Source organism: Capsicum annuum, chromosome 11 (genome assembly GCF_002878395.1).
Source record: "Capsicum annuum cultivar UCD-10X-F1 chromosome 11, UCD10Xv1.1, whole genome shotgun sequence".
In the NCBI taxonomy this organism is placed as follows: domain Eukaryota; kingdom Viridiplantae; phylum Streptophyta; class Magnoliopsida; order Solanales; family Solanaceae; genus Capsicum; species Capsicum annuum.
This window is the reverse complement of record NC_061121.1, coordinates 207,086,983-207,101,690: the sequence shown is the minus strand read 5'-3', so window position 1 is coordinate 207,101,690 and position 14,708 is coordinate 207,086,983. Positions and strand designations below refer to the sequence as shown.

General features: G+C 29.4%; 1 protein-coding gene across 1 annotated transcript; it reads right to left on the bottom strand.

The window, feature by feature from the left end:
• Window positions 1-11,052: 11,052 nt before the first annotated feature.
• On the bottom strand, window positions 11,053-12,776 carry LOC107846878 (protein SODIUM POTASSIUM ROOT DEFECTIVE 2). The gene is made up of 3 exons (XM_047399203.1): window positions 12,044-12,776; window positions 11,559-11,634; window positions 11,053-11,438 (listed from the first exon to the last, which is right to left on the bottom strand). The coding sequence occupies exons 1-3, from the start codon at window positions 12,572-12,574 to the stop codon at window positions 11,269-11,271; spliced, it is 777 nt and encodes a 258-aa protein (XP_047255159.1). The 5' UTR covers window positions 12,575-12,776; the 3' UTR covers window positions 11,053-11,268.
• Window positions 12,777-14,708: the final 1,932 nt, after the last annotated feature.

The following is a 14,708-nucleotide window of genomic DNA, read 5'->3' as shown; positions in this document are numbered from 1 at the left end:
TTTATTTATAGTTCCTCTTTTGGACTTGCATTAATGTTGGAGGTTGGTTTTTGGATTTGGAGAATTGTAGTTGAACTGTTGAAGAAAGTTAGAGTTAGGTTTTTCATTTTAAGTCTGAGTTGCATTATCTGCTCCTTAAAATCCTATGTATTTGTTTTGGTCAAGTAAAGTTTCTTATAGTAAAACTTTCACATGGCTTTTTTGATAGTCAATGTCATTATTCCATGAATATACATAATGCATGTTCAACGTATAACAATTGTGGTTATGCTAATTTCAAAAAAGGAATAGATTTTAAAATAAATAAAAAAATTACAAAAAAAATAATATAAAAATAGTGAAAAAAACACAAAAGAGTAGTGATTTTTTTTATAATAGAATGAAACATCAATTTTAAAAAAAAATAAAACATAAAAAAGGCAACAAAACTAAAAAAAAAAAAATGAACTAGCGTTTTTTAAAAAAAATGGAAAAAGGCGAGAAGTAACTAGCATGCAAAATTCACACGTTTGCTTTACAAAAGGAAAAGTTGAATTGTGATGCTTAATGCCAAATTGTGATGCTTAATGTCTATTTACTGGGTTTTTAAATTTAGGTGTTAGTTTTGTAGAACTATTTTAGTTTTAAATGTTAATTTTTGTTCTTTTCCCCTTTCTTTATTCAAATAGTACTAGAGAAAAAAAATATAAAATTTCACACTTTTTTGTACAAAAGTTTTCAATCGATTAATGATATAAAGAGTTAAGTCCCCCCCAAAAAAAAAGAACAAATAAGGCCACCTAATACAAAATTGAAAACAAAGTAACAGAGAAAGTAGTGCCTTGCTGTTTGTTAGTAATGCCCTCCATTTCAAATTACCCATCCTAAATTGAGATGACACATTGATTAAGAAAATTTATTAATAATATAACTAGTTAACCATAGTGCCCCTATTAAATGATGTTTACATTTGAATTTGAAGAAAAAATAATTAATGCAAAGGATAAAATATGGAAAAAAAAAATTCTCTTCTTGATTAATGAAAAAAGACAAGTAAAATAAAAAATCAAATTAAAAAATTTGGGACGAATAATTTGGAACGGAGGGAGTAATAGAGAACTCCAAAAAGAAGAAGCCATGATTATGACTAAACATTTAAGGCCTCATTCTTCTTATATACCACTCCAAAGAAGAGAGTATTTTTTCTTCTTGAAATGGAATTTCACTTTCATTCATTTTTGCACTATGGACTTCTGTAGCTGGTAAAATTGTTGCCATTTGATCAAGAGGTCACATGTTTTCTTGAAGCAACGCAAGGTAAAATTACATAAAATAGATCCTTGTGATTCGACTCTTCTCTAGGTGCCTGTGATCAGACTCTTTTTCATCTAGATATGTCTAGGAGGCATTATCATCGAATTTTATTTGCATAAATGATCGCATTTAATATGTCATTGTGCATATAGACAAAGAGAAAATAGTGATGGTGAGGGGTAGCACGACACCAGGCAACGAATTGCATTCTTGCATCCACGCCTGAAGTTGGTAGGTCAAATCTAAGCGCGATGAGTTTCGTCCTTGCATCCAATTCTATAGTTGGTAGGTCAAATCGCAATCCAAATAATTGAATTGAATCTATTACTATATATGCACTTTGGAATTGGAATATATGTCTTTCACATTTATTTCATTTTAACAGTAAATTATAATCATATACATATATATATATAAGTATGCGACACAAGAAAATAAAAATGTCACTTAATATTCATCAATATGGATAAAAATTTACAGTGGCTCATTGAATATGCTAAATTTGAAAGGAAGTGACTTGAATCTTTGCACACAGAAACAAATTAAAGAGAAAATTGAGATGGTGATGGACCGGGTAGCACGATACCAGGCAATGAATATGTTTCTGCATCGAACCTGTAGTTAGCAAGTCAAATCTAGGCAATAAATGTCGTTCTTTCATTCAAGTTTGTAGTTGGTAGGTCAAATCACTATTCAAAATTTCAAATGATTGAGTTGAAGCTGTTACTATGCACTTAAAATTGGAATATATGTGTTCAAATTAATTTGTGCAACCGTAAACAGTTATATGCAAGTATCCAGAACAAAAACAACAACAAATTCAATATATTCCCACAAAATTAGGTTTGGGAAGGAATAATATATGGGTTTGGGAAGGTATAATATATGTAATGTGTATCACTACCGTGAGCTAGAGAGATTGTTTTCGATAGACCTGTGGTTAAAGATAAAAACAGATAGTAACTAAAACAACACTACCACAAAATAATACTACAATCAATCTATCTGAAACAACAAACAATACCAAATCTTCAGGTACATAAGTGTGGAACTACGACTACAAGCACGGATAATAAAATAATGCACTCCTACCTACTAGCATGGACGCACTCCTTCATGCTAACCTTCTACTTCTTCTACTCTAATTCGTGTACTCTACTTCTTTCTCTGCAACAAACTAACACAAAAGTATCACTTAATAACTTAAATTTTTAAGTGTAATGATTACACGAACTTGATAGATATAAAAAAAAAATTATTCGATTTCACCATGACTCATTATTAGACATTCAGACAACAATTTACCCACACCAGTTTTACTTATGAACATCAATGCTTATAAAAACCTTATAATGTTGACGTGTTTTTATTTTTCAAAGCGTGAACCACCATTTGGCAAAGCGTGCGTTTCCTATGATAATAATATGTTCCTCATCATCAAATTCACGGTCATACATCTTTAGCTGCATTTGTCTATCATATTACTCCTCATGAGTTGGAGGCACAATAATTGTGTATGTTCGAGTTGACGTTGTTGGAAAAAATGCTACAATATTGATATGAACATGAAATTAATGATAGTAAAAGAGTTGTCACAAACACTGTGTCGTGGCAAACCACTGCGTCGTGGCAAACCACTGCCTTGAAAGCGATTTCGGTCCGACTCCGGTGTAAATCCTTCTAGCCAGTCGCTCCCCAAGGTTCCACAGCTACTTCCAAACACGTGCACTCATGGCTGGAAGTTTGGAGGTTGCCCAAACCAATTGCCCAAAATTGTCAAAGAATAGGAAGCCAAAATTACGGTAGAGAATTGATGAAGGGGGGAGAGTATTTTATTTCCTATGTTTTCTTCTACTTTAGTTCTCAAATGATGTTACTTAAATAGGTAATCATTTACGATTCATCCATCAAAAGAGCGACAGAAGACACACAGAGTTAATGTACATAATGTAACATTACTCTTGAATTAATGATAGTCATAAAGGCTATTAACTTTCAAGACTTTTCTTCATTCACAAAGTTACATTTAATCATTATTTGAATGAATGTACATTTATGAAGTAATAACTCTCACATCCTACAAACTCTTATGACCTATGGATGTTCACATAAATTTATTAGAGAGAGTTATGAAAGTTTTTAAACTTTGCATTAATTAAGAAGGAATTATCCTTCAATCCCCCACTAATGCAAAGATAGAGAATAGAATAATTTTGGGCAAAAGGAAGGAACATGTACTTAAGTGTCAATATCTTTCGATTTGAATTGACACGTAGTGATATGAGACAACAAAATATATCCAAAAGTGAAGTACTCTTGAACTAGATGGACATAAGTTGAGACCCCCACAACATATACCATATCCATGATTTTAAGTAACCTCTACGATAATTCAAAGTGCTTTTATGGTCATGCACACAAACCTTGGGTCTCATGAGTGCTCTAGAAAGACAACCCAAGTCTTTCATAAAAAGGTGAGCAATCTTTTACACTCACGTAGGTGATCCATCAAGTATATCTAATAAACCACCTTAAGGCTATGGATCGTTAAGAGCAAAAATAAGCTTAACCTCATAATACACTACCTCACGCCATAGGGATAGGATATTTAGTGTTTATTGACGGCCTATATGACTTCGTTTGACCATAAATGGGTATCCACCATATTACCTCAATCCATGGGCTTTAGCCTCATCCCCCTGCACCCAAAGTAAATACATAGTCACTAGTAATGCTAACTTCATCATTGTCAGTCATCTAGGTTGCATCACAAAAACCTTCTAAAACGACAGGAATTTATTAAAATGCAAACATCAATTCATAGTACCTCTCAGATACCTTAAAAAGCGATGAAGAGCATTTCAATGTTCATTATTGAAATTTTGATTATACCTACTCAATCTACTAACAACATAAGTTATATTAGGCCGAGTATAGTTCATGAGAAACATTACACTCCCAATTATTTTAGCATATTCAGTTTGAGAAACATTGAAATCTTTATTCTTTTTCAAGTGTATGCTAGGATCATAAGGAGTCCTCACTGAAACTACATCCAAACATCAAACTTTTTCAACATTTTTTTTAATATAATGAGACTGGCACCAAGAGAAATCATTAACCGCTCTTTTAATTTTTATCCCTAAAATCACATCAGCTTCTCCAGGATCTTTTATTTCAAATTTAGAAAATAAAAATTTCTTAGTCTTATTTACAACATTCACATTAGGGTCAAAGATTAACATGTCATCCACATATAAACATATAATCACACAATCTGACCCTATTATTTTAGAATAAACACAAGTATCAGATGAATTAACAATAAAGCCATTATCTATTAATGTGAAATTAAATTTTTCATACCACTACTTAGGTGTCTACTTAAGTTCATAAAAGGACTTTCTCAATTTGCATACTGTATCCTCTTGTCTTGGGACCACAAAACCCTCAGGTTGAATCATATAGATCTATTCCTCTAAATCACCATTTAAAATGTAGTTTTGACATTCATTTGGTGTACCACTAAACTATGAATAACGGCTAGAGCAATAAGAGTCCTAATAGTTGCTATTTTAGTCACAGGAGAATAAGTATCAAAATAATCAACACTTTTCTTTTAGTTAAAACCCCTAATCACAAGTCTAGCCTTATATTTATCAATTTTACCATCAGGCCTCAATTTCTTCTTAAATATCCACTTGCTACTTATGGGTTTACAACCTTTAGGCAAATCATACAAGTCTCACATGTGATTAGAGACTATAGAGTCTAATTCACATTTAATAGCCTCTTTTCAAAACATTGCAACTATTGAACTCATTGCTTCATCATAATTTTTTGAGTCTTCTTTTATTAAGTAAATAGACACTAATTCATCATTTAAAGTATCAATATCAAATCTCTTAGTTAAGAAGGTGGTGATAAAATCAGGACCAAAATTAGTCTCAATTCTACGTCTTTTACTCCTTCTAAGTTCATTTTCATGCTCATTAGCATTAACATCAGAAGCAGGCATAACATGAGAGTTAACAAACATAGATACAGAAGTATTATTTTACACATCACTAGGCACATCATTTTTCAAAGAAAAAACATGCTCAAAAAATTCTGCAACTCTAAATTCACAAATAGAATAATCATTTAACGACATAAATTTATATGCAGTATTATTTTGAGCATAACCAATAAAGACAGTGTCAAAAATCTTGGAGCCTACATTTATTAATCTAAAATCAGATAGACCATCCTCAGCCAAATACCCCCACACTTTCAAAAATTTCATGTTATGGACAAACCTTTTTCATAACTCGTATGAGGTCTTGTCTAACCTTTTATCAGAGTCTCTATCAAGAATATAACATGCAAAAGAGGCAGCTTCCCTCCCACACATAGTCAGGAAAATTCAAGCTTAAAAGCATAAAATTCATCATTTTATTTATCAACTTCAAAAATAAGTTTAAATCCTACTTTATTTAGAAGTGCTCCAGAAACTAAGTTTCTATGGAGAGAGAAAATATATAGAACATTGTTCAATATTAGTGTTTTACCAGAAGTTAATTTAAGAGAAATTTTTTCTTTACCCGTAACTCCTCAAGTAGTGAAGTTACCCATGTAGACACACTCATCATCAATGGACTGGACAAAGTCATGGAGCAACTCTTTATTAGCGCAGAAATGCTTTGAAGTCCACTGTGTCTAACACCCAGTTTTAGCCATCAGATTTGTCTCGACGACTACAACGACGATCAATTTATCACCTTCAACAAGCTGAACTTGAACATCATTTTGTCCTCCCTATTTTGAGTTTTGCAAATTATTCCATATTTTTTTAGCAGATTTGTAAATAGCAAATAAATCAAACAAAGTATTAATCACATGACTCAATAAATGTCCTCTGCCATTTTTGCTCTCTCTTTTAACCTTCATTTTAGCAAATTCATCAACAATCATAATAGTGTTAGAAGTGGTAATAATGTTTGAACCATCAATAAACAAAACATAATCAACTTCTAATTTTTCTAAAAAAATAATAAGTTTTGTGACCAACTTTTAAAATTATTTTTGTCCAATGACTCAACTTTTGACAAACCAGAAAAAGTTTTATTCAAAGAAATAGTCATTTATCTATATTGTATGAAACGAAATCGCTTTTAAAATTATTGGAAAAAATGCTACAATATTGATATGGACAAGAAATTAATGATAGTAAGAGAGTTGTCACAAACACTGTATCGTAGCAAGTCACTGCCTTGAAAGCGATTTCAGTCCGACTCCGGTGCAAATCCTTCTAGCCGGTCGCTCCCAAAGGTTCCACAGCTACTTCCAAAAACGTGCACTCGTGGCTGGAAATTTAGAGGTTGCCCAAACCAATTGCCCAAAATTGTCAAAGAATAGGGAGCCAAAATTACGGTAGAGAATTGATGAAGAGAGGAGAGTATGTTTTCTTCTACTTTAGTTCTCAAATGATGTTCCTTAAATAGGTAATCATTTATGATTCACCCATCAAAAGAGCGAAAGAAGACACACAAAGTTAATGTACTTAATGTAACATTACTCTTGAATTAATGACAGTCATAAAGGCTATTAACTTTCAAGACTTCTAAATGTTTCTTCCTTCACAAAGTTACATTTAATCATCATTTGAATGAATGTACATTTATGAAGTAATAACTCTCACATCCTACAAACTCTTATGACTTACGGATGTTCACATAAATTTATTAGAGAGAGTCATGAGAGTTTTTAATCTTTACATTAATTAAGAAGGAATTATTCTTCAGACGTTTTAACAATACAACAACATACCAATAAAGGTTGGGGTGAAGTGGTAAGTACTCCTTCATCTTCAACCAGAGATCTCGTGTTCGAGCCCTAGTTATGGAGCCGTCTTTGGTAGGGAACTCTATAACCCCATAGTATGTTCACTTCAGCGTGAATCTGAATTAATCGAGCTCCAATATAATGTAAAGTAGATACCGAATATCGAATAAGAAATAAAAAAAATAAAAATAATATATTCAATATAATCTCACGAGGTAGGTATGAGGAGGTTGGTGTATGCACAGTATTATCCTGATAGTATAAATAAATGTTTACACGGCATATACAGTACTGATTATAATAAGGATTTTAAATCATCGATATATTTATAGCAAACTACTCACAATTTATTTTAGATTATCAAATTAATGTTACTATAGAGAGCCATCAGCGTTTATCTTTTAACTGATTTAATTGTGTAAATAAGTTCTACTTAGTTTGTACATACAACTTAAAACTCGAGTTGCTTGGTTGCTGTTTAGAAAATGAATTATTCATGTATTAGAATCGATATAACTGTACTATATGTTTGGTAGTATTTTAGTTGTTGTATATACAATTCAGCATGCTAAGTATCATATTTGGTTAGGAGTTTATAATCCCACGTAACTAAAATATATAAGTTATGAGTGAATTTATATTTTATTTTATGTATGATAGAACATGAAATAATCAATACAAGAATAAATGAACATGAATAACTAAATTTTGCATAACTAATTTTTCTATTTTTTATACTTGCATAACTATAACCAGCCCCCAAACACCACTTAGTGAGTAATTAATAGATCGTAACACTGGCATACTATCACATAGTTTAATTTAAAAAAAAAAATTCCATTTCAAAATTTTCAAATTCATCAGGTGGTTTGAAATTTTGTGTCTTTATGTATCCTGGTCAAATGTTCAGCAGCTGCTCGACAATCGTAAAATGAGTGATCTGGAAAGTTGTAAACGACATTCCTATAGACAATCACGCCAGCCTTAGAATCAAAAATTTTCGACTGTAGAAAAGTAAGAGAGAAAAAGAAAGAAATATTCAAAGACTTCTTTTTGTTTGTTCCAAGAATTATCATTACAGAACACAAGAAAACCAAACAAACTCTTTTTAACTTTCTATTCATTTTAATATAAACATTTAATTTACTGGTTTATCCTTTCTTATGTTTTTCTTGTATTGAGATATATTGGAGATATGAGTAAAAGTAGGTAACAGAAGGGATGGTGTTGATGCCTTTATTAGCGAGGATAAGCCGCTTGTAAAGTGGCATCTATTTACAAGCACACCACATTTTTTTTCTAGAAGACGTGATTTCAATCACTCATGTAATTTCCAAAAAATTTATCTACTCTCATTTAATTACATATCATATCCTAATATATAAAGATTCCATTATTTCATCAGGTTTAAATATTTGATATATTCTATTAATTTATATTAATTAACTATAACTACATATTAGAAGTAAAAAATATTATTTATTTAATTGACTATCATGTTCAAAAGTAATTTATTACCACAAATCACAATAATTAATAGCTTAAAATATTTAAAAGACATAGAAATTTTATTGACTCTCATTATTTTAGCAATGCCACATAAATTGGGATAAAAGAAAAAGTACTGCAAATCATAATAATTAATAATTTAAAATATTTAAAAGATATATAAAAATTTTAGTTGACTCTCAAAATTGTATCGAAGCCACATAAATTGGGACACAAGGAGTAAATATATTATTTGATAATTACGTAAAAATTATTATAAATCACAATAATTAACAAGTGAAAATACTTTTTTAAAAATAGATAAAAGTTCTATTCAACTCTCAAAATTTTATCGGTACCGCATAAATCATGACAAAATAAAAAATTATCTTAACTAATTGCAAATAAATATTTAAAGTAAATCAATTTTATTATTTTAATTGACTTTTATATAGAAAATTAATATTTTTATTTATTTATTTTAGTAAATTTAAATTTTAAAATTATTTTTTTTTATATAGAAATACTAATATTTAAACTTAACTTTAATTTTTTAAAGTACAAAGTTAATAAATTTAATTTAATAAAATAAATTTCTAATGAATATTTTCTTAGAATTTGTGTTGGGTCAATATGTATCAAGTTAAAAAGAAACAAAGAAAAATATATAGTAAAATTTTATTATTGTGAAAGATGAATATAATGCACTATCCAATAATATTTAATAATATCATATTTTGCATATGCAAAATATAGCATCTCGTATTTAATTAATATACTACTCCGGTGAGTTATCGATGATTACTATTGGATATGATAAAATTATATTAATTTTTATAGTAATAACATAATCAACCGCTCTTAATTAATTATTATGAGTCATCTAGTTATTAAGAAAATAAATAATATTTAATTAAAAATAAAATAGACTTAAAATGCAAAACTAACTCTTGATGTTTTAAATTAGATTGTCGTCTTTTCAAACGATGATTTTACTATATCACCCCTTATTATAAGTCATTTATGTATTAGAAAATTAAGAATAATAAAATGATATGTCAACATAAAATATTTGATTGACACTCAAAATTATATTAGTGCCACATAAATTGGAACGGGACAGAAGAAGATATAAAACAACATATATTATTTGAAAATGAAATTAAAAGTACTGTAAATAACAATAATTAACAAAAAATTTAAAAAGTTGATTGATTTCTGCTTCAGCTGCGTCAATCGTTATTTTAATGTATCACCCGTAATTAATTTTTATATGTATTGAAAAAATAATAGTATTGAATCCATGATTTTACAATATCACCTATAATTAATTACTATAAGTGATTTATGTATTAAAAAATAAATAATATTTAATTAAAAAATATAAAATAAATATTTATGACATGTCTGATTAAGTTGCTTCAATCGTGATTTTATTATATCACTCCTAATTAATTATTATAAGTCATTTATATATTAAAAATTAATAATATTTAATAGAAAAAAGGTAAAATAGACGTTTATGACATGTCTGCTTCAGCTGTTTCAACCATAGTTTTACTAAATATCACCCCTAATTAACTATTATAAGTCATTTAAGTATTAGAAAAATTAATAACATTTAATAAAAATAAAATAGATATAAAAATGATAAATTAACTCTTGATGTTTTAAATTAACTTACGTCTTATATGAGGTCCACTTAAATTTTTCACAAGTATTTTTTATAGTAATTTCGCTATGTCACTTCTAATAAATTGTTGTGTGTCATTTAAGATATTTATGCTTCGCTGCTTCTGTCGTGATTTTACCATATCACCCTTAATTAATTATTATGGTCATTTAAGCATTGTGCCACATAAGTTGAAATAGAAAAAATATTATAAATCTCAATGATAAAAAATTTAAATTATTTAAAAAATATAATTGGCTATCGTCGACACAAACTCTTGACTAGGAGAGTAGCATATATTATTCAAAAATAACATTAAAAGTATTATAAATTATAATAGTTAACAACTTAAAATATCTAAAAATAATTTAATATGCTATATATTTCAAAAAAAATTACATGAAAAATACTAGAAATCACAATATTTAACAACTTAAAAAATTTAAAAGATATAAAATATTTGGTCGACTCTTGAAATTATATTAGTGTCACTGAAATTGGAATAGAAGAAAAGTATTATAAATCACAATAATTAAAAGCTTAAATTATTTTTAAAATATAATTGACTATCAGTGCCACAAAAATTTGGACAAGAAAAGTAACGTATATTAATTTCAAAATTACATAAAAAATATTATAAATTACAATAGTTAACAACTTAAATTATCTAAATACATATTAATATAACATATGTTAAACCCATATTAGATTCCGGATGAATCGTAGAAAACATATGCAATTCTTTTATTAAAAAATTTTATTTAAATATATCAAGATTGAAAAGACAAATAAATATCTTAATGTTGGGCCCGTGCGGGTCATGCTGCTCTAGTATATATAGTAAAGTAATTAAGAAATACACTATATTAATGACTAATTTTGAAACTTTTAGTCATTAATTTAAACCAAAAATAAAAAAGCACACTCATCTTCTATAGGATATTCCAAAACTAATCAATAGTATTACATCAGTAATTTAACAGCAACTTTCTTTAGACCATTGAAGAAAAGGAGGACGAAGACGAAGACGAAGAAGTAGTTGGAGATGGCCAAAATTGTGCACTTTTCACCTTAGAAATACTTGTCAATACTCCTAGGGGTGTCACATCGCCGATGACCGTAACTTTCTTTGAAGCCAAATCTATATTAAATGATTTCACTCCTGCAAAATTTAATCCCAAAAACATAATTACTTTATGTTAATTGGATATATATAACATATCCCTAATCCATAACTAATACTATACTAACTATACAATAAATAAAATTAATAGTAACTTGCCTTCCATTTTGGATATATGTTTTCTAACTTTCCCTTCACAACCTTTGCAGTGGATTGACACCCTCAACTCCACAACCTGTCGAATATCCAAACAATAAAATTTAAGTTCTATGCACTGACGATAGATCTGTTTACATAAATCATTTATAGGTAAATGTTTTATGATAAGTACTAAATAATTGGTAACTAATTTGCTATATTATGCTCAACTACACTCTTAGTGTTTGGAAAAAAAAAAAAGAACTTTATATTAAATGAAGTTGTTAGCAACAAAATACGAAATAAACAAAATTAAGTTTTATGCATTGCCGTCAGTGTAATATATATTTACACAAATAGAATTACTTATAATAAGGTTATCGTAAATAATTCTTTTATAATAAGTGCTAAAAGATTCTGTAACTTGATAAAATTGATAACTAACTTATTATAATATGTTCAACTATACTAAAGGTATAAAAAAGCACAAAATTAAATAAACACACCTGTTCACGGGGGCATGAACGGGTTGATTTATAGACACACAAATCATTTGAGTAAGTTGATGAAGGTTTATAGACCGGAGATTCGACCGAACGAGTCGATGAAGATCGATACATGAGCCGCTCATTGGTACTTTTAGCCCTTACAGGTTTGCTAGGAACCAAAGCTTTTGCATCACCAGAAATACAATTATCAGATGATGATAAGAAATCTATAAATGGAGTAGTACTATCACTTAACAAGTACCTAGAGGAACCACCTAAGTCAGCTACATCAGCTGAGCTTTTTCGACGTAATTTTCCATCTTGGCTCTTTTGATTTTTTTGATGGTAGTAATTTTTCGGATCGAATGGAAGTTGATGAGAAGAACATGGTATCGGAGTTTTGATTTTTGGTGTCCGTGGGTCACCTAATCGGTCGATTTTACGATCAATTTGATGTCTTATGCCATGACGGACCATAGTACGTTGATCCATGCTTGAACATATGGCCGTGGAAGCAGGAGAAGCACAAAAAAGATCTATGGATTTCATTTTTCGGGGGCTGAGAAGATGTGGAATTAATTCAGAAAAGAAGTGGAAATTAATTGGCTAGCTATAATATTGCATAAGTTATGTAGTAGGGAAAAAGGATGGAAGGGAGAGTAATATAGGAAAGATTTTTTTGAAATGAGGGATGGGGGTGAATTCTTATAAAGTAGTGGTCGAGTAGAGTAGTACATACCGCTGTGAATTTGACGGAACTTCATAATTTTGATTTAAATTTTATAAGCTATTTTTTGAAAAATTATTAAATATTTAATTCAGAATTCAATATTATAATAAAATTAGAATCTCAATATAAATTTCAAATTCTAACGTTGCATTCAAACAATAATAAATGAATACAAAATACATATATCAAAACAAGGGAGAAATATAAGTTAGTTCTCTTTTTATGTTTTTAAAATTTAGGATGGGAAAAAAATGGGAGAGAAAATTACACAATGTGAAATTAAAATCTTATTAATAAATTTAAAATTTAAATAGCGAATCAATTGAGCTATTAAATTTTTTCTAAAACAAAAAAGAGAGTTCAAATTGAACTAAAAAGCCAAAAAGAAAAGATGGCAACTAAGGGACCCAAAAGAATGGATGAATATCATGTAAACCTTAGGGGACACAGGATTTATCTGGACGTCTAAAGTTGTTTCTGCATTTTTTCTTTTTCTCTTCTTTTTGTATTTTATTTAATGTTTTAAGCGGTTATTGGGCGGGGGGAAAGCACTAGCCAAGGTTGCTGTTTGAATTTTAACTTAAATTACTTTAGTTAACATCGCCCACGCATAACAAATATTTTTCGAGATAATTATTTTATAAATTAGTTGATACCAAAAAAAATGGCATACTTAATTAATAGTTAAGAATCTTAATTCATATCTTTCGGTTTGTACGCTATAATTTTCTTATGATTTTGTGAAAAAAAAACACGTTAAACTAGATCTCGAAACTCAATAATTTTATATGAAGAACTACTAAAATTAAACCTTCTTTCATGTTGTTCCTTGATATGATCCATTTAACACAAGATTATACATGTTAGATACATAATTTTTTTTTCTTTTTTTTTAAAATAAAAAGTGAACTTTTATTAATAAAAAAAGTGAGGATTACAAAGCCAGGCATAAATAGACCTTGCCTCTCAATTAAAACTATAGAGTCTATACAATTCTGATCAATTCAGACTCCTAATGTCACTAATTAAGAAAAGCAATTTAGTCTTTGAAGGTGTGGTTGTCATTTGATCACTCATCTTCCTCTTATATGCATGTATAAGACCAACTCTCTACAAACTGCATCCATTATAAGACGATCTTCTTGAAATCTAGCAGAGTTCCTATCACGACAAATACAATACACCACCATGGCAAACACACAATATGTGATTTCAGCTACTCCAGTTTTCTGCTTAGCTATTTGGTTTGTCCACTGTATTTTTACTTCTCATGTCCCAACATTGTGAAGCCCAACCATTGCACCATCTACTCCATATCATTTGGTATGAGTTCTTTCAAAATAAAGATGCAAAAAGCTTTCAATAGCTCCATCACAGAATATGCAATTCAAGGATGCTTGTAAATCAATTTTTTGTAGTTGACTCTTAAATAACAATTTTTTGTTGTAGTGCCAACCACAAATTGAACTAATGTCTAGTATGAATCTGTGGTTGCAACATTAGTGCTTTTCATGGAGCTCTAGAAAGTTGAGCTAGTAATAAACAATAAGCTTTCTTTACCCGGTACACACCTCCTTTCTGTAGTTCAGCCATCCTATGAGTAAAAGAGCCTTGAAGTGAGCTCATTTTCATCAAAGTATCCCTGCACCCCATAATTTTCCTGACTACCCAAGTTGCATTCTCGGGTTGGTTCATATTTGGCAGGTTCTTGTGCTTTATGCAATAAAAGAATACATATTTTTATCCATAAGGAGTCCTTTTTGAATGAAATTATCCACATTGCATCATGACAATTGCCTTGTTCCATAGCTTAATGTTGATCATATTCAATCCACCAGCAACTCTTGGGTAGCACAGATTCTCTCATAACACTAATGTCTTCATTGATAGATGCCCAACACATGTCTAGAGGAATAATCTACAAATACCTTCAATCATTTTTATTACTTTCTT

Bases quoted from the DNA above. Each gene is read 5' to 3' on its own strand.
- LOC107846878 (XM_047399203.1), bottom strand. From the start codon at position 12,574: ATGAAATCCATAGATCTTTTTTGTGCTTCTCCTGCTTCCACGGCCATA. The intron at 11,635-12,043 runs GTGTGTTTATTT...GATATTCGACAG, and splicing joins GTTCATGCCCCCGTGAACAG to GTTGTGGAGTTGAGGGTGTC. The intron at 11,439-11,558 runs GCAAGTTACTAT...TAAATTTTGCAG, and splicing joins ACATATATCCAAAATGGAAG to GAGTGAAATCATTTAATATA.